Source organism: Hipposideros armiger, unplaced genomic scaffold, assembly GCF_001890085.2.
Source record: "Hipposideros armiger isolate ML-2016 unplaced genomic scaffold, ASM189008v1 scaffold_106, whole genome shotgun sequence".
Taxonomy (NCBI): domain Eukaryota; kingdom Metazoa; phylum Chordata; class Mammalia; order Chiroptera; family Hipposideridae; genus Hipposideros; species Hipposideros armiger.
This window is the reverse complement of record NW_017731456.1, coordinates 3,237,461-3,262,622: the sequence shown is the minus strand read 5'-3', so window position 1 is coordinate 3,262,622 and position 25,162 is coordinate 3,237,461. Positions and strand designations below refer to the sequence as shown.

The 25,162-nt window shown below is 38.9% G+C and overlaps 1 protein-coding gene across 1 annotated transcript in view; it reads left to right on the top strand.

The window, feature by feature from the left end:
• The window catches only part of WLS (Wnt ligand secretion mediator), a 103,459-nt gene that overhangs the window by 19,130 nt on the left and 59,167 nt on the right, over nucleotides 1-25,162 (top strand). Inside the window, exon 2 of the mRNA XM_019646785.1 lies at nucleotides 20,541-20,813. Coding sequence (XP_019502330.1) covers nucleotides 20,541-20,813 — 273 coding nt within the window. The remainder of the gene's footprint in view (nucleotides 1-20,540; nucleotides 20,814-25,162) is intronic.

Sequence of the window (25,162 nt, the reverse complement as noted above, 5' to 3'; positions counted from 1 at the left end):
GTGCAGGAGTCTGTGAGGCAGAACAAGGAAGGAGCCATCGCACGTTACTACCATCCCTGAACTGGGTTAGCCGTAGGCTACAGAAGGAGGGCACCCGTGGATCTTGTCTTTGAGCAACTTAAATTTGATTGGAGAGATAAGATCAATAAAATAAGAATTTGTTGTTAAGGTCAGAGTTGGTCAGAATAGACTAAGTGTTCTAAGCATTTTTTTAGATCAGATAAAAGTTGTTTTTTTTTTTGTTTCGTTTTTTAAGAACCAGGGAGTTTGACCTGGGCCTTTGAAGTTGGGAGTGATCCTTTGAAGCAGGATTTTGATGGGCATAATCCAAGACAAAATTCACCTCATTCAAGGCATTGAATTAAAAATGGGCTTAATAGAAAAACCCATGAGCAGCGTATCAGGAGATCTGGCTGTCACCCCATTTGTCTCCTTAGAAGCACCATTCAAGCCCTCGTGCTCATTTTTGGCCTTATTATTTGCTAAGTGAATATGGCAGTGCTTTCCCTTGGCAAATAAAAAAGAGACATGTCTTTCTCAAAGCCAAATACGTTGGCATTTTCTACCCATTTATTTTCTTTTTGTTAAAGGCACTAAGGTAAATCCTGAGCCTTTAGGTTGCCTACAGATTATAATAGAAATGTGTTTACATGGTGATTGGGGTATTTCTTAGCACTTTGCTAAATTCTGGGGGAATATGAAGAGGCGCAAGACATGATAATCTCAGCTATGGTGTATGGAATGAAATCACTGGACCTGAAATTAACAAGATGAGATCTGAAGGCATCTACCACTTGCCAGCTATGAGATTAGATTTGCTTTTAGTGTCTCATCAATAACCTACCATATATCTGTAGGCTTAAATAAGATGGTGCACATGAAATCACTTACCTTTTGTAATGCACCAAAGACAAATAAGGGTGTACTCTTTTCCCTGAGTAGATAGGCAGGACATATATAAGGATATTATTAATAAAACAGAAGCATATGATAAAATATTAGGTAATATTAATTGAGAGTTTAATGTGCCAGGCAGTGTGCTAAGTGTTTTATATGCGTTATCTCAATCCACACCGTAGTTGAACTGGAGCTAGAATCTTTGTTGTACTCTTGCTGTTTTCATATTTAAGTCTCGAGAGCCTGAAGGATCCTTAAAGCTGTGATTTGGACTTCTTTAACTTGTTAATTGTATTTTCTTTAAAAACCCTCTGTTCTAAAAGCAATAGAGTTTGGGGTACAAAATCTGGAGGAGGCTCTAAATTGACCAGAAGGTTTACAAATACCCATAAGGATAGGCATTGTGTTAGACATTGTGGGCAAATCCATTCAGCCAAGGGCCTTCTGTCTGTATTTCCCTTTGTGAACTCTTTTGCTGAATGTCCCATCATCCTTTGTCCAGACGGAGGTCCTGTTTGCCCTGCCTGCTTTCACAACATAAATGTTTTAGGAACTCTCCACAGACTGGCTTGGATTGTGTCTTTGGGCTACGAACAGACTGTGTGGGTGATGAGACAAGTAGGAAAAGACTCAGCAATGAAAGAAAAGAGGAGGAAAGCTCTTTTTCTGGCTTTCAGAATGGAGCTTGGACACAAAGGGGACTTAGTTAATCACGCCTCCTTTGTCATCAGAATGGTGGAAGACAATTATTTTGTCCTCTGCCTCATCTGAGTTAAACCAATTGTTAGTAGCTAATTGAGGGTTTAAAATTTTCCCAGACACGGCAAGTCAGAATCAACTAACTTCACTTGATAAAGGAGTGGGTCAACTTTGATTGGAAAACCAAGTTAGGTGAGGTACCAGGCTTCCTGCAGACATGGCACTAGCCTGGGACGATACCCTTGTCCAAGATCTGCATGGTGGTAAGTTTGTGCTTAAATGATGAAAATTTCATGTGTGGGTGAGAAATGGAGACAACATGAGTAAGACTTGGCGGTTCTGGTGAGTTTACAAGATTCAGTCACTTTGTACCAAGCCACTAAAGTAAGTACTCAATGGAAAATTCCAAGCATCTCACCTTACTGAGCAACGTTGGACAACTTATTGTGTAATAATTCTACAGTTGCCTCCTTAGAAATCAAAGGAGGATAATTATCTTTGGTACCCACTTAACAGGTGTTGTGTAAAATAATGAGAGGCTGTAAATGTTTTGAGTGCCCTGGTGATGAAGAGATAGGGAAATGTCTCTTAAGTATTATTCATATTTAATGTGAAAAGATGAATCAGTATGGCTTTTTTTTTTTTTTGAAAACCTATTATGCTTTCAGCAAAGAGAAGGCAGATTGTGTGCCTTAGCAGAAGTTGACTTTATAACAATTTTGTTTTCCAAGACAGGTCCTGCAAGTTTACAATGTGGTTAGTTTTCTAAGAGGACAGTTTGAGGATAGCATTGTCATCTCTCCATTCTGTGAATCTAGCGGTGAGATGGTTTATGATGAATTGTTGGTTGAGGGTAAATCAAGGGTAGTGAAACCAACAGGAATATTAGTGTGTAGGAGAGAGCTAATCAACTATTACTCTAGGTATCCCCTAGCTGCATGTTTTTCTATTTTCTTTTAAGAGTTAAATGGCGTTTTGAAGTCAAAATAGTGAGAGGTGACTCTAAAGTCCAAGAAAGAGGTATCACAAAGTCTTAGGGTTGGAAGATAGAAGAAAGAGCTGCTTAATCCTTGGTCGTTTTCTTTTTTAACACCTAATGCCGTAATCGTCTGGTCATTTATTCAAAACAGAAGGGAAAAATTCCCCAGAAGGGCTTTCCCTCTTATGTCTAGTATCTGCTAAATGATGTTTTCTTCCCAGGCAAGATTGGAGTTTACCACTCCTATGCTACTGCTGGTGCTCTCTCTGCCCAGTGGAGACCCTTACTTCCACTACCCTCCATTTGTCCGTTTTCAATAAGAATTCACAGTTTCCCAATGCTTTAGAGAAACAGATCCTTGTTTTGTAAGGGGCTGTGCATTTATCTAGTCTAACCTCACCCACACTGGGGTCTCCCAATAGAAACGACTACCCTGCCATCACCTTTCTATCCCAGTGATGAGTTGCTGCCTAGACAGCTTGTTTAATTTTTCAATTCAGTTGAAACGCTGGGATTGTTAAAGGTTCTTATCATTCAGTGGAAAACTGGCTTCCATTACCACATTGTAATTTCCACTCACAAATCCTGGATTTTCCTTTTGGAATAATCCAGATCACGTGTTTCCCTTCTGTTAGATGGTGGCCTTTCAAATAATTAAAGATGACTATCACCTCTTTCTTTTGATATTCTTTTTTTCCAGTTGAAAAACACCCCTTGTCCAGTTGAGACTCCTTACCGTACTTGCTGTCCCTGTCTGATAATTGTATTCCCAGTCAAGATTAAGTTTACCTCTGCTACTATGGCAACCAGCTACTGCTTTTTGTTTCTCCTTAGAGGAAACCACCATTTTCCTGTTTCCGGTAGAATATCCATAATTCAAAAATCAACTTGTTAGTGTCCTTAGAACGAAAACATCTATATTGCTAATGGTCAGCTTATTCAGAAAATACTGAGTTCTAGAACAGTCTATGTACTGCCTCAACATTTTAACATATAATTTATGCCAAATGCATTTCCATATATCGCTGCATTGGTTTTTCTCAGTAGGAGAAGTTGTGTGGCCTAAGACAAAGAGAGCCTCTGGGATCAGATATTTCAGTTCAAACCCCAGTTTGACTACTTGTTGACCCTGAAAGAGTTATTTACCTCTGCAGAGCCTCATTTTACTTATCTCTAAGTGTAGATAATATTATCTACCAGTCACTGTTACATAAGAATGAATATCAATCCAGTTAAATCCCCAAGCCCAATGCCTGTCATATAACAAATAGCCAACAAATGGTAGCTGTGATAATCATTTATAATTTGTAGATGGTAGCCTGATGCAGCCAGTCCAGCAGATAGACTACTGTAATGGTTATGGACCATTGAGAATTTGGAATCCCTATAGTTGCAAACTCTGAAAAGGGAGTGTCACAGAATAACTTAGTGAGGTATGAATTTTTCTTCTAAGCCAAGTTGTTGGGATAAAGTAGGGTTCTCAACCAGGAACACTTTTGCTCCCCAAGGGATATTTGGCAATGTCTGGAGTCAGTTTTGATTTTCAAGACTTGCTGTGGGAGGAGGGCAAGTGCTACTAGAAACTAGTGGGTAGAAGTCAAGGCTGCTGCTAAGCATCCTACAATGCCCAAGACAGCCCCCCACAATAGTTATCCAACCCAAAATGTCAATAGTGCTAAAGTTGAGAAACCTTGGGATAAAAGGATGGGGGCAGGGCAGCCAGGAGTACTGAGGGAATTGGCAAGTGTAGCTCTCTGATTGTGAGGAGCCCAGACTTTGGACACAATATTGAAATAAGATGATGAGCTAGTATAGCTGTAGCTCTGACCTCATATAGTCTAGTCCTATGATGCTATTGTGCCTTTCTAAGATGTCAATCCTTGCCATCTTCCCAATGTCATGTGCTAATTAAGTAAATCCTGCCAAAGGTTTATATGAAATGTTGGCAGCTATTGCCTTATTTTCTTATATGCCTTTATTAAAGACATGACTGACCTCCCCCAGCCAAGCTCATCTCTTCTACCAGCCCTCTTTTTCTTGATTGTGTATCATGAAAACCCAAAGAATTCCTCTAACAATAGTTGAACCCTTGTTGAGGGGCAGGTGAGGGCATGCAACAGAACAGGCAAGGCCAGCATTCTCTTTATCTGTAGGGAAGAGGGGAAGAAGTAGGGGAGACCCATATTAATATTTTTGGCTATAATTATTTTATAATATTTGTAAAAATAATGGTGAAAAAAAAAAGATGTTATAATCCCATCTCACTGAAGAGAAAAGAAGGACTAATTCTGTATTCCTTCAAACAACAGGCTAACTAGGGTATCCCTGGGCTATTTCTCAGAGAAAGGCATCTTGGATGTTCGAGTTTAAATTTTTATAGTCTTCTCTGATTACTGGGACTGTTGACTGAAAGACGAGGGGAACTCCTGTTTTTAATGACCCAAGATCCATCTAGTGAACCAAGACCATCTAGCACCTTGGGATTAATATATTCCTAGGGAGAGGAAGACAGGATAGAGAGCAGAAATTATGTCACCATGTCCCACTAGATTCTTCTCCATTTGCTGGCAGCATTGTTGTTATCAATAGTGAATATTTATTAGGGACTCACTATGTGCAAGGTGCTGTAGTAGGCTCTTTCTGTGAATTATTTTATCTTCACAACCAAGCTGTGAGATGGGTATTCAGGAAAATTTTACAAAGAGGAAACTGGTGTTCTGTAAGGGTATGTAAATTGCCCAACTAAATTGCTAGTAAGTAACAGAGCTGAGACTTGAACCCAAGTATTTCTGAATCTAGAGGCCTCGCTTTTAGTTTTCTTATTCTGCTTTTGTATATGCCTATGGCAATATAAAGAACCCTTCCCGTGAAAGCTGCACTGTAATCGTTGTTTTCTCTAATGAAATATTTTTTAGTAGAGGGTAAACTGGGTAAATTTGAAATATATTAAGAATCCAGCAGTTTAAAATGAAAATATGAATGAATGTTATGAATTGATGCCTCCTTAGCAAATATTGTCAATGATCTTTTGGCTTAGGGCAGTGTATGCCATGACTTCCATTTCTTCTGAATAGTAATAGACACCTCTGTTGAGCTTATTTCTGTCATCCTGAAAAATAGAGGTTGGACATGCTCCACATTATTTCATTGTATTGGAATGTCTTTGTGTTGTATTATACTGTGAATGCACGGGCCGTTGTCTGGAAGCTGGAATGGAATTTTGGTTATTTTGTTCCCCTAAACATTTTCATTGTGATTGGTTTAGACTCACTTTCCCATAGTACATATTTTGGAGGTATATTTTATCGTGCTGAATATATCACTATGAAGTTTTACAGTTGTTGTGGCTTGCCCTTGATTTTTGGAAGAGTTCATTGGTCTCACCAGTTGGTGGAAGGCAGAAAAAACACCCAGAGTCCATTCTGACCCCTAACCACAACAAAATAGAGTAGGATGATTACGGTTTCTTCCTCTAACAGATGTGAAGATACAAGGAAGATGAGGGGAGAAGGGGCCTCAATGAACAAGGCTTGGTAGCCTCTATTCTTAGCATATCAATTGACCCTAGTTTAAAAAGATATGTATATTTTTTAATTTTAAAAGAATGATTTTCACTAGAACATAGAGCATATAACTTTCCTTTAGAATCATAAAATTTCTAAGTACAAGTATCTAACAGTTAAAATACTGCCTTTACAGTTGAGATCACTGGAGCTCAAGATTGGTGGAGTAATTTGCCTGGTTGGTGGCATGTCCAGGACTAGGACTCAGCAGTCCTGATTCCTGGGATAATTCCACCAGGATTCTTCTCCTTAAGTTTGCAGTGGTTCAGGAATAGCAGGCTGATTTGTGTCCCAGAATTGAAGCTCTAAATGTATGAAGAGTGTCCATAGGATGTTAATGATGAAGAAGGCCCTAAAGGCTGTCTTTCCATCCCCATCCTGTGCTCAGGTGTCTCCTGCCCTCTTTGCACTTATCACTTGTGACCAGCAGGAGCACCTCTACTCACACATTGTCTTCAACTGGTCAGGTTAACTTCGGACCTTCGGATTTTATTGATCTCAGAATTCCTTCCTTAGAACTTACAACATTGGAACTACCTAGAATAAATCGAATTTCTCTTCCTAGTCTTAGTCCTTCATGTATTTGGCCTTTTATCTGTAACCTCTCCTCAATGGAAACTGAGCTGCTTCTTTTTTATTTTTTATTTTTTTAATTTAAACTTTGTTGGGGAACAGTGTGTTTTTCCAGGACCCATCAGCTCCAAGTCAAGTTGTTGTTTTTAATCTAGTTGTGGAGGGCGCAGCTCACTGGCCCATGTGGGAATCGAACCGGCAACCTTGGTGTTATGAGCACTGCACTCTAACCACCTGAGCCAACTGTCTGTCCCTGAGTTTCTTTCTTTAACAAGCCATACACCTCCAGCTTCTAGGTATTCTATCTAACTATGTCACATCGCTCAATTTCCTTTGATTCCTCACCTAGCAAAATGACATTACCATCCATCTGCTGCCCATGCAAGAAATGTGGGGACAGTCTTAACTTCTCTTTCTCACTCACATCGTACATGAATCAACAGGGCCTGCAAAATTTTCCTAAATATTGTTTCCCTCCAGTCACAATTGCATCTACTTGTCACCCTTTAGAAGCTCCATGTGTCATCTCAAGACTTCTGATACGCATCCTATGCTCCACAGTTCCTTCAATATCATCGGAAGCCTTCCATTGCTTTTATTTACTAGTTCTTTGAGAACTTTCATATGTAATTCATTGGACCGGAGACAAAAACTCATTGAGAACTGCTGAGTAAATAACAATATACATGCAGCAGAAAGTTCCTTTGCTCAGGTTTCTATCTGAGCCTGTTTTGTTGATTTGATCTCAAAAGTAGGATTTGATGCCTTTAGAAGGGAATGTTTGCTTTTCTCTCTTGTAGGATTTGTTTAAAGATGTTCATGAAATAATCAAACTTTTCCCTTTATGTAATTCTTAAGAATATAGATTTTGTCAAAAAACCTTCAAATATGCAGCCACTGATTGCATACATTTAAGGCTAAAGGATGAACATTTTATCTCATTTTGTCTCTTATTTTATTTCTATCATGTAGACCTTGATCTCCTCAGAGCAGTGCTGGAATAGGATATATAACTGTAAGACCAACCTTTGAGAACCTCCATTCCCAGGAAATAGGCTAAAGAGTAGTTATCTAACTATCCTCCCACAATTTAATATCAGCTATAAACCCTTTCGGAGAAACTCACAAATTACCATGTTTTTGCTTGCCTGTTGTCTGTCTCATACAATTCTTTTGATGTGTAAATATACTTTTTTTTTTTTCTGTAAAAGTAATGGAAGATTGAGATGGTAGTGTTTCAGTATAGGAGAAGTGCATTTTGATCTTCAAAATTCATTAATCATTTTATATATAGGTTGACATAGATCCATAAGAACCATCATAAATGGAAATGAGCCTCAACTGGGGCACATGTGTAACACTGGAGATTGGCGTCAAGGAAGGTGGCCATGGCTTCTTCCCAAACTCTCTCTGAATGCCAGCCTTAATTGTACTTTGATATAGGCAGGCCATGTATCTAGTCCACTGTGGCATTGGTTTTTTTTTTGTTTTTGATTGTTTTTGTGTTTTGTTTGTTTGTTGTTTGTTTTTAATAGATGTTTGATAAAAGTTTGTTAGGGATGTCAAGCAAAACTTAATATCAATGTGTTTATTAAAACATAAATACCCTTTAATGTAAATAGTTCATTTCAGGTTTAGAGGATCTGCATGTTCAAATCTCTGTGCTTGGTGCCATAAGGAGGAATGACATGGTTCTTCTTCTCAGGAGCTTATCATTTTGTAGAGTTCAGAAGCTATGTTTGCAAGTAAAGTAGAATGCTATAATGAAGACATAGACCAGGTAGGGGATATTGGCGTTAGAGGGAGGAAGGATCATTTGTTACTTCAGGGACATTGGTGAAGGCCTCAGATGTTGGTACATTGTAGGCATTTAACAAATTGAATGAAAGAGGTGGCACTTGAGCTAGAACCCAGAACTGATGAATATATTAAAATATTTAACAATTACTTAGCGATTTTACTTAATTTTATTTCAGTGTTTTAAAAAACAACAACAGTAATTTCTAAGAATGTGACTGCTGAAACGGCAGTTTCCTCTTAAATTGTACTTCTACCTCCAATTCTAGAGAATTTGAAATTCTAATATAAGCTCCTACCTTTACTTCGAATAATCAGAAAAGGGGATACGATTATTCCTGGCATTTGTAAAATTCCAGATAAAGTCATTAACAGATCTTGCTTGACCTTAGCCTCAGCTTGTATCGTCCAACACTAAATGTTTGGCCCTTCAGAATGCCCTGTGATTTTGTTCCCTTAATTGCTTTTATCTGTTTTTCTGAAATGGGTCAGAATATGGAGAAAAATTAAGCAATAAACTGCATGAAGCTCTTTATTGGGCCTTAAGGCCTCCATTTCCTAGTATCCCACATGAGTGGATAGGAGACTTTATCATTTTTGTGTCACTGAGAAAAACTTAGTTCAGACTCTTATCTGTTCGGTTACTTCCTAAATGTTTCCATGAATGGGGAACTCACCCTTTCCTGAGTCAAACTGTGCCCTTGTTTCCCTACCTGAATTGTCAGTGAATACTTCCGTAGGGGAGCTCTGAAGCCAGCCTACCCTCTAACTTGTATCCTTGGCCCTTATTCTGCCCACAAGATCTGGCACAGACACTTCCACGGCAGCTCTATCATGTATTCCTGAGTCGGATCTTCTCTAGGTTAACCTCCCAGACTGCTAGCCTGGAATTTGAAGTTACAGTCCAAACTCTAGTAAATTATGAGAGAGTAGCCATTAGTTTCAAGTGAGTTCAGTGCATTTTCAGGAACCTGTTATTCCACCATCCCTTTCTGGAACACTGTAGCTGACTGGGTCTCCCAGAAAAGCTATCCTGCTGGTTTCCTTTGTGTGGAGCCCAGCCCAGGGCTGGGTAGGGCCTTGTCTATGGAGCTTGGGCAAGTTCCTGATGGCCCCACTCAGCCTTCCTCATTCATCCCTCAGCTCTATACATTATCTCTCAGGTAATTTAAGAAAGCTAGTAAAAGAAATGGGCACTTGAGAGGCAATGTGGTGCACTGGATGTCAGGGCAGACCGGGGTTCTAATTCTAGCTCTGCCACTTACAGGTGGGACAAGAATCACCCATCTGCATGTGCAATAGGAAAATTATAATGATGTTACCTGTTTTCAATGAGGATTAGATGATGCAGGTGTGTGGAAGTGCTTTGTAAATGTAATGTGCAATAGACATTTCTTTTTACTGTTAATATTGATAACATCGATAAAAGTAGATACCTGTGATTTATAAATGACAAATGTCTGATAATAAATTATAAATCACAAATTTGTGAAATTTGTAGTATAACATGTACTTCCTAACAAAGCAGCTGACTGTTTCTTTTAGAAAAAGTTTGAGGTTTCCTAACCCTACAATTTTAATACAAACATGTGCCAGTGGCAAGCTTGCTCACAAAATAGAGCCAGTTGTCCACCTATCTGTCACCCTATTCCCCCCTTATCCCCTCCCCCCTGCCCCACAGCTCTTCCAGAGCAGCTTTGGGGGCCTCTACGAGGGCCCTGTGAGATTTCCCACACAAGAACTGGTTCGCCCTCCATGCTGGGTTTATGAAAGATCATAGCCAAGGTGTAAATTATAAGGTGCTGTAATCCACTTTCCATAGGTGGTCCTGGCGGCATTCCATAGCCGGTTGGCTGAAAGGTTTGCAGCACTGGCACAAAGTCAGAAATTCAGCCCAGGTGACTGGTTTGCCAAGCAGTGAGCAATAGTGCCCACAGATGAGCCATTTGGCTTTTCTCTGGAGGTCTTTTGTGTTCATTTCATGTGTATTTAATTTTACTGTTTCGAGTGTTTCTGGAGTGATGGAGAAACAGTAATTGCAAGTATTTTTCATGCAGAAAAGTTAGAATTAGTGATTTGATGTACTTCCGTTGAGCTTCTTGATGTAGTCTCTCTTTGCTGCTCCAAACCAAAGGTGAGGGTCAGTTTTTAAATCTGAATTCACGATTCAGGATTGTTCCCCCAATTAGCGTGTCTAATGGTTGGCAGATTTTATGTGCTAAATCTCTGCTGGCAGGACCCTTTATGTGCATTTTATTATTTTTTTTTTTCAAAATGAGAGAAAAAAAAAATCTGGCACCCATCTTGAGCCTAAAGTAATTTCATGTTTACCACAGCATTTCAAATACTATGTAAGAGTTTGGCTCAGGGTCCCAAAGTACTCTAATTTTTTTTCCTCGTGGTTCCAGCGCTCCTCAATTCCATGGGCTCCAAGCCAGGCTAGTAATGGAAGCCAAGTGGCGCTGCTTGTGTGCCGCGTAGATTCTGACAAATACAGAGGAATTCTTCTGTTCTTCAACGCTGTTACATCTTTGGCTCCAGAACGATTGAGGCTGCGGGCCAAGCATTGAAAACCCCCATCAGCCTATGATATGGTAAACATATCATATTTTTTTCAATATTTTTTTAAAGTCTGAATGAATTATACAAGTGTTTGCTACAATTTCTGAAACTCTGCTGTCAAAATGCCCATGTCATTTATTCATAAGTTTATGTTGTAGGGAACTATTTTTAAATAAGTGCTTGACTTTTGTGTGTACAGTACAAATTATTTTGCATTCAACTCTGCTGTGTGGTGTGTGTATGTTTGTGTGTTTTACTGGTGGTAGTTTAGGGTAGAGGAGTGTTCTGCCGTGTTTAAAAATTTAGTTTTCCTAGAACAGATGTTAGCATAATTAACTACTTACTGAAAATTGCTGGCAAGAATGAATTGCATTTCATTTAGTGCAGCCCATTAAACACACTAGGACATAGCTAGGATAATCCCAAACATCACTTCTCCAGGCCTTGGCCCTGTAGACCCATGTTCAGTTCTCTAGTAATTGAGATTGAATTGTTAAATAACATTTCACTTAGTAATCTAGTAAGATTTAATTGGTATGGTTGAAATAGGAGAATTTTGTCTTCAAAGGCAGTGGCAGAGGTAGCGTGAGTGTCTGACCATTGTAACTTCAGAGTAATTTCAGTAAAGGAATTAACAGACTGAGTCAATTCATTCCAAAGCACTAGGTCAGTTCAACACAAGTATTTACACTTTCTTTGGTTGAAAAATTTGAAGCCATTGTTATAATGAGACAGCCTAAAACTTAGACATGTGCTGTGGCAGATACTAAAAATTTTTTTAAGGAACTGACCAGGAGGGAACAATAAGCAGAATTGGCAAAAGGAATTGCTAGTTGTCTAAAATGTCACAATTCAACCAGGTAATATGACCTGGCTACATCTGTGGTACAGTATATCCCACACGTTTCCTTTTAACTAGAATTAAAGTAGGAGATTTTCGATCTTAAGAAAGGCAGGCAGAATCACTGAAGGAACTCAATTTAACACATGTAAAAACTAATTTCTAAATTTAGCTGAAGATTCTTATATGTTAAACGAGTGGTTGGGGCAGGGTGGGGGCTTTGAATAAAAATGGTAGTTGTATAAATAAAGGGAATTCATCTGGTCTCCTTGGTTTCTGCCACCTGTGTTCCTTTTCTCCTCTTCCCCTCCTTCCCTCCTTAAGGCACATCAAAAAAATCCTGAGCAAACCCTGGAATTACCCAAGGGCCTAAGTGCCCAATGCATTTCATATAAATTCTCATTGAAGTAATCACAGTTTAGAACTAAGTTGAGTACCAGAGTCCCCCCTTATCCATGGTTTCAGTTACCCTCATGAAAAATTCCAGAAAGAAATGGTTCAGAAGTTTTAAACTGTGCGCCGTTCTGAGTAGTGTGATGAACTCTCCCGCTGTGCTGTTCTGTTCTGCTTGGGACGAGAATCATCACTTTGTCCATCGTATACACGCTGTATACACTTCCCTCCCGTTAGTCACGTGGTAGCCGCCTGAGTGATCAGATGGACTATCTTAGTATCGCAGTGCTTGTGTTCAGGTAACTCTTATTTTACTTAATAATGGCCCCAAAGCTCCAAGAGTGGCGATGCTGGCAATCGGGTATGCCCTAGAGAAGCCGTAAGTGCGTCCTTTAAGTGAAAAGATACGTGTGTATAGGAAAAAACATCATATGTAGGGTTCAGTACTATCCATGGTTTCAGGCATCCACTGGGGGTCTTGGACCATATCCCCTGTGGATAAGAGGAATTACTGTACATAATCTCATAAATACTATTCATAGCTAGGCAATGGAAGTTTTCTGTACATCACAAAGTGAAATGGATATTGAGTCATATAACTTTATATTTAAGGTAAAAGTTGTGGTGGCTTACGTTATCCAGCTATAGCTTTTGTTCTGTGCTTTTGTAGATATACACATAGGCCAAGTAATTCTTAGCCCCCAAACATTAATTCTGTCTTTTAAAATCAACCTCAACTTTTTTTTTTTTGAAATAAAATCTAATATTTACTTCCTAGTAAGCCGAAATCTTTTAGGGGGGAAAAAGCGAATATATAAATGAAATTATAAAACAATAGGTTAATAAATCAAGCACTCGTGTTTTTACAGGCCCAGACATCATAACAGCAGCTTTTTAACTGAGACTAGGTTTTAAGAGTTAAATCAACCTCCCTCTTGAGTCAGTAGAAAAAAAGTATCTCCTAGCAATTCTCAGGATGATTTTTAGTGCTTATAAACATGAATTACCCTTTTAACTGGTCTGTTCTCCACATTCCTCCCCCTTGTAGCCCAAAGCAAATTATTCTTTAAATATCATCTTTGTCGCAAGGCAGACATTCTTCTTATTTAGATGAAGGCTATTACCTGATGATCCAGACTTCAAAGGCTCTTTGGAGGCCTGGTTGCCAGACTAGGAGGTGGGGCTTCTGCCTTCCCTCCCCATCACTCTTCTGCTTCTCCATCAGTGCTCACGTTTCTTCCAGCAGAGCTCAGGTCTAGCCTTGTGGGCACCTACAGGACAGAGATAGGTAGGTGTTGTAGAAGGAAAGACCCCCTCCCCCAAATAAAAATTCTTGGTGATTTGTAGGTCTCTCTGATGGTTCTTCATGTCACTCTATGGAGTGGAGCAGAGACTGTTGGGAGCAGAGGTCAAGGCCCTCTAGTAGAGTCATGCCACTGGTTAGAAAAAGCAAAGGGCTGACACAAAGTTAGGGGTGCTGCCTTTTCACCTGTTAAATGACCTTTTTAAAAATTTTAAGGGCCAGCCGAGTGGCACGTTGGTTAAGAGTTGGCTTGGGACGCCAGCTCTGAGCAGCAAGGCCCTGGTTCAGATCCCACATACATGCCAGTGACGCTGCGCCCTCTACAGCTAAGATGGTGAACAACAGCTCGACCTGGAGCTGGGCTGCCGTGAGTCGCGGGTGACGGGGTAGGCTGCAGTGGGGCTGGCTGGCAGCGGGCATGAGCTTTCATGAGCTGCCATGAGCCACCATGAGTGGCCATCCAATGGCCTGCGAGCGACTGCCTCACCTGGGAAGAGCGCAATGACAATACCAACATGGGCCAGTGAAGTGACATCCTCCATAACTAGACTGAAGAACAAAAAGGACAGAGGACAGCAACTTGTCTGTTCCCCTTCCCCGATTCCCCAACACTCTACCCCTCCCCCAATTCCCCAATAAAATCTTAAAAAAAAAAATTTAATCCTCAAACATAACCATCTGCAGAACATACTGTGATTATCTAGGTATCCTGTGACCCAGCACATGCTGCTCTTCAGTGTCTTCTTCCCCACTTGGCTGTGCAACCCTCTCTACCCCCCACTCCTAACAAGTACCAGCTTTCTTTCAAGGCTAAGTCCAGGCCTTCGGCAAGTCGCCCCCTGCCTCCCAACCCTCTTTCCAACTGATGCATCGTGTACATACCTCTGTGAGAGCAAGTTTCAATCAAGATGTACTTCTCTGCCAACTTCTCAGCCTCCCACACTAGACGGTGAGCAGCTTGGGGTCTGGGACTGTTGTCGTCTCTATCTTTAGTTAGCACAGTGCTTGCCATAATAGTAATACTCCTAGATAATTGCTAAAGGAATTGTTTTCACTTGAATAAAGAAAAGAAATAAATAGCCTGTGTTGGCCTAAATGGAGACCATGTGTCATGTCAGTGTGTTGTTTTAATTTTAACTTTTCTAGGAGACAACTAAGTCTTGCATCTCTGTCCAACTCTTTAATTACAGGTTCTGAAGGGAGTAGGGGCTAATGATTTGATGTTGACTCAACTTTGATAGCGGTAGTGGTTGGCTAGATAGTAATTTATAAGCTGGACAGCCATTTGAGATGCCATAACAGGAAGCTGACTGGAGTCAATGAATATCCTTCCAAAAGAAGTACAGGTTTAGTCATTGTTCACTTCATTTTTATTCAAGGTTACCCTGTAATGATGAATGGAATTTTTGCTTCATTCTCGTGAATTTATTTTCCCTACCTCCCAAATACCTGACTGTAGCCCTTTCTCAGGTAATGTCAGGATAAATGTAGCTTTCATCACAATTATAATTACCTTTTCCCATAATTATTTATTTTTTTGTCTGTTTTCCCCATACTTTGTATATTCCACATGGCTGGTGTATGTTAGTTTCACTTCAGCCCCTAAAAGTGCATAGCACATAGTAGGTACTCAAGACATACTTGATAAATGTAGTATGAGCCTTAATAATGTATGTAATTGAGGGGGGAGGTCACTGAATTGTCAAAGGGGCTTCAAGTTGTGTTTGTGCAGTTTTTCACAACCTTGAATTATACGTCTTACTGATTTAATATCACTTTAAAATTAAATGTTGTGTAGTATCATATTTCACAATTCTTGTATTATAGTGGAGAGGTGGAGACCAAAAATACTGTGTTGAAATACAGATAAGAAAAGAAAAAATGGCCTATGTTTGACATAATAAAGAGAACGTAACTCAAAATGGGCCAAAGGTTTCAATGGTGGTTTTATGACTTCTGTATACACTGTAAATGTTATCTTAACGTACCAGAAGTGAACCAATCCACCATGCCTGGACATATTTTTTTTTGGCTAGATCACTCTGTCTAATAAATTATACTGATGCAGAAGTAGCCTTTGGCCCACTTTTTTTCAACTATTAATAAATGCTACAGGTGGGTTGAGGGGACATTTATGAATATGCTGAAGCAGCTGGGTGATATTACCTTGTAGTATCCTAGGAATACTGAGGAGTGGTTATTTTTAGCTTTCACCTGAGCAAACATGACTCAGTTTGTTGACCTGAATCCATCCAGCCCCTTCTTAAATATGCAAACTCTATTAATCCCTAGAACCACACTGGTTTCTAAGTAAGGCCTTCATCTCATATACCTGTTAGTTGACTGTGGCTTCTTCAAAGGTTTAAGATAATTTCAACTTCTTCCATTTTACTCTTTTCTCTTACAATAAAATCCCTTACACTTTTTAAAAATTTAACAATAGAAATCAAACTTTGTTTGATTTTAGACACTGCTTTGTGATACATGTAGTCACAATTTTGACTAAAACTTAATGAAAGCACCTTCTGACCAGCTATTAGCTATAAGCTTTATTTTTAGTTTGATAGATTTTCTACATAAAAGAAAACTCTTAATTGGGGTAGGAAGTTGCCTTGAGCTGTAAGTACATTATTGGGGGAACATTTACTGTCCATGTTTGAATATTGGAATGCCTGTTTACTTTCTCAAACAATACAACTATTTTGTCTTTTCGGCACTACTAGAAAAATGGAAAATATTGAATATATCTTCAGGTTTTTAAGTTATGCAAAGATTTTTGAGACTAGAGGACTAATAAGTGAAACATGTTTGTGATACTCATAGTATAGCTTGAAATGCATTTGAGGCTTTTCTAAGTCATTGCCATGATCTTTGTGAAAATATTAGTATTCCTGGGATTTTTTTTCTTCATGCAAGAAACACTAGACTAATGAAAGAATGAAAATAATTCAGGCCGCTACAAAGGCAGGCGTTCGCTGTGTCCATTAAAAATGCAGCCTCTGTGCCCGTCAAGTGTCCAGCTTCTCTGTTATTAAGTTTAGAATGTGGTTTGGGAGCTTAGCTGAGGAACTCAGCTAGTTATGCTTCATTTTGGTCGAAAGGGGGAAGAGACTTGTTTTTCAAAAGGAAAAAAAAAATGAAGAAAGGTTAGGTTCAATTTTGGAAGAATAGAAGTTTTAAAATGTAGTAACTGTTTTCTGCCACAAATAGTCAGTTTGAGCATGTTTGCCAAAAATAGCATTCATGACTTTTGTCTCCCTGTTTATTTCTCCAACCACATTAAAAAGGATTGCTTTAAATGAGCCATTTGGTCTTTTTCATGTCAGTGGGCTATTTAGCTGAGTCAGGCTAACCAACGTTTGATTGATTCACATTTCTAATAATAAGCCAGATGGCTCAGTATAGATGGATTACGTGTAAAATGTCTTTGTGATACAGCTCTGAGTTTGAAAGAAAAACTTCACTGGCATAGATTAGGGGTGAGTCCATGTTGCAGTGTTTAGGACTCTATACTGAAGAACTTTCAGCTAGAGTTTACTATAGTGCTGTGTTTTCGGGTACGTTTTAAGAGGCATTGTCACAATTTTCTACAAACATAACCTTTTACTACTCAAAATTTACCATTAGAGTAGATATTTAGGGGTAGAAAAAAATGTGTATCTGAGCATTAGAAGAAGGGCAAAATATTATTAATACACACTTTGCCTTCTAAACGACTTTCCTCTTGGTGTTACATATTGCTTTAGTTGCTATCTGCTCTCTATTAAATTAATAAGAGCTGATTTCTGCTCGTAAATGGTCTTAAAGCGCAGTATGCCAAGAATATGCACAAAATTCAACATATTTAAACCATACATATAAACTATAATTTATAATGTTTTCCTTTCACTACTAACTTTCAGAAAAAAGTTTTATTAAATGATTTAAAAAATATATTGCTCTAGCAGAACCCACATGAAGAAAACTATGAAATTTTCAAAGAGATATAAAAAAAATTCATTGTTCTTGGATGGGAACACTAAATACTGGGAAAGGATGCTGATTCTGTCCACATTAATTTATAGATTTAATGGAATTTCAATGAAAACCCCAGCAATAGGATATAAATTTGAAATGGACTGGGGGAGGGGATTTACTCTGATCCATCAACGTCTTACTCTGTCAGACATTGATACAGACCATGAATTTACAAGATTCAAAACAATGTTGTTTTGGCCGTGAATTGACAGTCCAATACATGAAATGGAGCAGATTGTCCAGAAACCTCTATTGTTATATATAAGATAAAGGTGATGTCATAAATCAACGAGAGAGTCTGTTCAGTAAAGAATAATTTAAATATTTAGAAAAATTAAGAAACTAGGCCCTCACCTCTTATAGCAAAGCAAATTCCAGATGGATCAGCTACTTAAATATTTTAAAAATGAAATTGTTAAAAATAACTAAAAGTTAATGAAGGTGGCTTTTGAATTTGGAGATACAAATAAGGTCCCTTTAAGGACAAAAGCATGGGAAAAGCATAAAGGAAAAGAGAGATTCTGAAACTTCTGAATCTGAAACTTCTCTATGTTAAAATATCCCATAAATAAATTTAAACAGCAAATAGAAAAGTTAAGATAAATTACTAACAAAAAATATTAGGCTAAGAATTACTCTTATTTATAGACAACCTTTATAAGCTAAGGGGCGTGTAGGTAAATTAAATTTGGTATATCATTGACTAATTATATAGAAAATATTTATAATATAACAGCTAATATAAATTTTTATACTTTTTATATGCTCAAGTACTATGCTGAGTACTTTTTACATGTTAACTTGTTTAATGTTTACAATGACTCAGAAAGGTAGGTACTATTATTGCCATTTAAAAGATGCTAAAAGTAACATACAGACAGGCTTAGCAATTCACCCCAAACTAATCCTAGTGTGGATTAGTGGTGACACAACTAGAAATGAAAGAGCCAGGATTTGACATCAGGCAAGTTGGCTCCAGAGCTGGTGTTATTCACCACAGTGCTACTCTGCTTCTCTAAGTGAATAAAAACAAAAAGCTACAAAACTATGAGGTGTGATCCAACAATACAGTGAATGTTTAAATTAAAAAACAATTTATTATAGGAAAAGACACATTGCCATGAATCCCCCTCAAAATACTCCCTCTTGCTTCAAACACACTTATCCCATTGTTCTTGCCACTTTCTGAAGCAGTTCTGGAAGTCCTCTTTCATGAGTGTCTTTAGTTGTGCTATGATGGCTGCTTCGATATCCTGAATAATTTTGACTTTGGGGAAGAGCCAGAAGTCGCACGGTGCCAGATCTGTTGAATAAGGTGGATGCGGAGACACTATAATGTTTTTATTTGACAGAAATTGCCATATACCAGAAGCGATGTGTGACACAGAGCATTGTCATGATGGGGAATGATTTATGGCACACTTTAAAACACACCTTCTCTCAACCGTAGCTCACACCCGACTGACTGCATCAAACAAGTTGAAACTTGTCACACACTGTTAACTAGGGTTCGGTGCACCTCTTCCCATAGTGAAGATCCCTGCCTTTCCATGGGATGGCACTTGGCAGCAGAATTCACTGTATTTTGTGATCACAATGGAAAAGGCTCCATGTCCCACATTGCTTCTGGTATAGCAATTTGTGTCAAATAAAAACATTACGGTGTGTCCTCATGCACCTTTTTCACTGGATCTGGCATCGTGAGACTTCTGGCTCTTCCCCAAAGCCAAAGTGATTCAGGACATAGAGGCAGCTACGACAGCACAACTAAAAACACTCATGAAAGAGGACTTCCAGAACTGCTTCAGAAAGTGGCAAGAACAATGGGATAAGTGTGTTCAAAGTGAAGGGGAATATTTTGAGGGGGATTAAAGCCAATGTGTCTTTTACTGTAATATATTTTTTCTAAAATTTGAACGTTCACTGTATTTTGTGATCACACCTTGTATGTAACGTATGGTATGATCCTATTTTGTAAAAATATATATTAATATGTATTTTAAAGTCATACAATTTAATTTACATAAAATTTTTATCAAACTATACACTAATAGAAAAGATAGATAGTATTTTGATATTTTTTTAAACAGTGGTTACTTCCCTCTAGTGGGATTTTGGGTAAATGTTGTTTCCAACTTTAAATAGTTTCTGTATTTTGCAGATTTTTAATAATTATATAGCTATTTTATGATCACAAAATAGTGTTTTTTAATGTTATATTGTTCAAAAGTGATGTTGTGTCTTGAAATGTATAGATTATAGTTTAGTACACCTTTCAAGTATCAGTCAATATTTGAGTTTTCACTCTCTGACAGGTAATGCTCTACGTGGGGATCTGAGGTTAACATAGCTCTTTCTCTCAATCAGAAGCAATGTTGTAAAATTTTAAAGTTAAGAATCTTAGTAACCAGTTGTCTTGGTTAAATCTTAGAAACCAACCATCTTGTTTCTCAGAAAAGGGTCCTGAAGATATAAATTTAACCGACTTACCCAAGATTAACTGAGTTGTTCAATCAGGCTTCAGATCCAGGTCTGACTTCTGACACCGTGTTCTGTTGAACATGAGAGCCCTCTAGGTCCTCAAACAGGTGGGAATTGGAGCACCAGTTTATTTTTGTGCCATTTGTCTGGAGTGAGGAGGTAATTGAACCAAACAGGTTGTAAATATATCCTTTCAATAAACAACAGTGATTGAGAACACAATGGGAAGGCTCTTGGGGATACTTTATGACACCTCTGAAGGTCACTGAAGGACCCTCACCCAGATTTGGGAGATCCCCAGGTATTACTGATCCAAAACTATAGAAAGCAGCATGAAAACTGGAGAGAAGACAGCAGTGGAAAGAATGGTAGCCAGACATGAGCACTTTGGTGAATGAGTTTTCTAAAACAGAAATTTAAACCTTCTCTTTTCAGCTCCAGGGCCCACAGCAGCAGTGTCCTACTTGTCAGTGAAATGTGTGGATGTCCGTAAAAACCATCACAAGACAAAATGGTTTATGCCTTGGGGAGACAACCGGTGTGACAAGATCCGAGACATTGAGGAAGCAATTCCAAGGGAAATCGAAGCCAATGACATCGTGTTTTCTGTCCACATCCCCCTCCCTGCCATGGAGATGAGTCCTTGGTTCCAATTCATGCTGTTGATCCTGCAGCTGGACATTGCATTCAAGCTGAACAACCAAATCCGTAAGTGCACTCTCCTTTCTTCCCTCTCCCACCTTAGGGAGTTGCTCTCTTCAGGTTCTGTCAGAGCCAGGTCTAAGAACAGTTAAATGAGAATATTAATAGCCAACAATTATTGATGACTTGCTACTTACTAGGTCCTTTTCTGAGTACTTGTATTAACCCATTTCATCTTCCCACCAATTTCTAGAGGGAGGTCTTTTGTTTTATTTTACAATTATAAAACTTGGGTACCACCAAGGTTGCCCAAGGTCAGAAGGCTAGAGAGAGGATTCAAACCCAGGCAGCCTGGCTTCGGAACCCTGCCCTAACCACCAAACTTCATCACCTCTGTGGGGCGGAAATCATTCCCTTCTTCCCTTGGCTGGTCTAATGATTAAATTGACATAAGACAGATTAACAGGAGAGAAAAAAAAAACACAAAAAAACAAATTTAGTTTCATACATAAGGAAGCCCCAAAGATATGAGACTCATGGGAAAGTTGGGTAATGGATACTTATATGCCATCCCAAACTAAGGAATGGGATAGAGGTCTGGGCCTTAAAAGGGGAGGACGATAATTCACAGGATGATAAGAAAGCAGATGTTTAGTAATTAGAAGTTTGCCCTGCCTTGCAGATAAGGCTTTCAGATAAAAAGTTGTCTCTGGTAAAGTTCTCTTTCTGTGCCAGGCCCGCTATCTAAATTCTTTTAGGCAGTTAAGGGAGAGGTAAAAGTTTTTCTTGAGTCTTCTGGGTCTTGGTTCCCTTCAGCTCAAAATCATCCACATGCCAAAATGGCACATTGTAGGGTGACCTACCCTGCTCCCCTTCGCCTTTCGAGTGCCACGAGGGAGCTCACCCAAATAGAGTGATTTGAGGATTTCTGAAAGGTCCCATGTTTCAAAATGTCTTTTCCCACTGGGCTTTGAATAAAGCCATCACCTTAGAAAAAGATCCCTGTCAAGATGGGAACACCAACCCAACCCATAAACATACATTTTCCCATAAAACCAGGTGTTTTTGTTGTTGTTGTTATTGGTTTTTTTTTTTGGTTTTTTTTTTTAGCTTACCCAGTTGTGACAAAACTCTTGAGGGCATGGGGCATACAAGCATTTTGTGAGAAGGAGATTATTGGGTGATTTCTAGGCGTCAGATCCACTTGTGGCATCTGGGGATAGTATAGGGAATCCTTGGTTGAGAAGGATGAAAACATTTTTTATTGAAGCAGGATCAGGGGTAAGAGGAATAGAGAAAAAAGAGTGTTAAAGACAACTCTGTCTGGGGCCTGCCCGTGTATTAAAGCACTTTCTCTAATTGTAGTTTTCCTATATCAGCAATAATCTATACACAATCATATTGATTTACTCTGTTTAGAAGTTGAAGCAGTGTATGTACCCAGTGGACAATTTATCAAACAGATTACAGTGAGATAATTTTCCATAATGCAGGCTTTTCCCTCCTCATTTATTTAATATTTTACCCATTACTTCAAAATGATTTTGAGTGCCCACTACTGCCAGGCTGTGTACCAATGGCTAGACATGCATTTACAGATGAAGAACCATGACCTTACCCCTTCAAGGGGCTTATAGTCAAGTGGAAATGACTGGGAAATAACCAGTCATTACAGTACGAAGTTCTGGCTGCTGCAACCAAGGTATGCCCAGTAGGCTGTAGCAGCATAAAGAAAAGGCTTTAGAGCAGGGGAAGGGAAGAGTGCCTTGGCGTGTGTGTGCAGGGTGCATGCAGGTGTGTAGTGTAGAGGTGAGCAGACAGATATTTCAGGTGAGTGTTAAAGAGTGAAAACCCTGACAAGGAGTTGAGGATGAGAGTGGGTGCAAATAAAAGAGCATCCTAGCTGGAAGGAACAAGGAACAGTTGATATGATGGTCCAGATTTGCACATGCAAATGGCATTTCCCTGTCCTATTCTCTTGCCTATTCACTTAACTCATTCATTGGTTATATAATACATTTATTCCTTCATTCACTCAAACTTTATTAAGTCCCAACTGTGTGTTAAGCACTAGGTACTGAGGATACAAGACTGAATAAAACAATGTTCTTGTAAGTGGTTAGGTAAGGTGGTGGTTGGGAAACAGACACAAACCTACCAGAAAGGAAGATCCCATGCTATAATGGCTCAGAGGCTTATTCATAACAAGCCCCTTTCCACCACAACTGGGCTTATGGTAATGAATTGACTTTTAGACGGTACCTAAGGATAGGGGCAGATTCCCAAGGAAACCAACCAAGAGTAGAGGGGTGAAACTTTCAGTTTCCCCACTGACTTCTGGGGAGGAGAGGGGATAGAGATTGAATGAATCACAAATGGCCAGTGATTTAATCAGTCATGCCTATGTAATGGAATCGCTACCAAAATTCAAAAGGAGGGGGATTGGAAAGCTTCCAGGTTGGGGAACTAGAACACTTTCACTTACTGGCCCCAAATTCTACAAATTCTACAAGGACAGAAACTCCTTTGTTCGGGACCTCGCCCTATGTATCTTTTCATCTGGCTGTTGATTCACATTCTTCATAATAAATCGATAATCTAGTGAGTAAATGGGTTTCCTGAGTTCTGTGAGCTGCTCTAGAAATTAATTGAACACAACAGGGGGATTGTGGGAACCTCTGATTTATAACCAGTCATTACAAGCACAGGTGACAACCTGGGCTTGTGATGGGCTTCTGAAGTGGAGGGTGGTTCTTGTGGGACTGAGCCATTAATCTGTGGAATATGATTCTATCCCCAGGTAGACTGTGTCAGAATTGAGTTGACTAGAAAGACACTCTGCTAGTGTCTGAGAATTGTTGGATGTGTGGGGAAACCCCTGCCACACACATTCTCATAGATGGTCAGGACTATTACTTACATGTCTTAGTAACTTCAAAGATGAATTACATCCTATCAAATATCCTAAACATTAAAAATGCCTATGTTGGTGAGGCTTTAACTAAAACATTTCTATATGCAAATGAAGTACGAATGTGTAGTTAGGCTCTGAAATATGTTTTATCTTCATCTAGACAAAGATTGTACTGAAGATTCTTATCTTCAAAAAATCCTTAAATTTCTTGTTACATGAGGGCCTGCATTTAATAACGGGACACTAAAAAAATTAACAAAATAGATAACTGTCCCTTCAATAAATGTATAAAATAGCTAAAACCAGAGAGCCATCAAGAAAACCAGATCAAACAATACGTTTTTGAGCAGTAGCAGTGGATGGGGGCTGTTGACGTCAGTATGAGATGATTATATGTTGGGTTTGTGGGAATATTTTTTTCCTTAAATTCTCTATACCTTTGTTTATAGACAATGAAGAAGGCATTCAAAAAGAGTGATGTTATGTCTGTGCTCATTGATATAGATACATACATGTATTGTAATTATAATGATATTTATAAAAGATGATAGACTTTCCTCTGATCCATATATTAGGAATGCATGAGACTGCTTGTCCGCTTTTTATATTTTATCATTGTTTGGATGCCTTTCTGACAGCAATAAATGAATGGTACAGGAGAAAAAAGACTGGGAGTGTGGTAAACAAGATCCTATTATATGTGGATGACTTTCTATTTATCAAAAATTCAGCTGTAATAATATTACTTCAAACGTAAGGAAAAGTCAGGACTAGGCAGTCAATGAAATGAGTTTCAGATTCCAAATAATGAAGAGATTTCACGTATGGGTTATGAAATTAAAGTTGGGATTTCGTGTGTGTGTGTGTGTGTGTGTGTGTGTGTGTGCGTGTGTATGTGTATGTGTATATGTATATACACATACACATACACACACACACATACCAGGGGTGCCCAAAAAATGTATACAAGTGGACTGTTTGGTCAACGTTGCTCAAGTACAGTAGTAGTTCACTGTAATCGGAAATGTCTGGACACTGATGGTAACCCCTTTGAGCACCTCTTGTAATTGCAGAAGTCAAACGTGACTTGTATTCATGTTTTGTTTTCCGTATATATTGAGTATTACAATTTTAATACAGTTTTCCTTTCTTAAAATGTGTATACATTTTTTTGGCACTACACACACACACACACACACACACACTCACACTCATGCACACGCACGAGGTCCAACAATTAAGTTCGTGAACTTATCCTAGAAAAAGTGCTACATAACTCATTACTGAATATCACTATGGCTTTGAAGTACTCTCCTTGGGAAGCTATGCACCTACATCAGCGCCTAGTCCACCCTTTTTCTGAAATGGCCATCAGAGCTATCGTCATATTACCCTTGATGTCCTGAATGTCATCCAAATGCCTTCCTTTCAATATTTCCTTTATCTTCCAGTAAAGGAAAAAGGAAAAAGTCATGGGCCAGATCAGGTGAGGAGGGAGGGT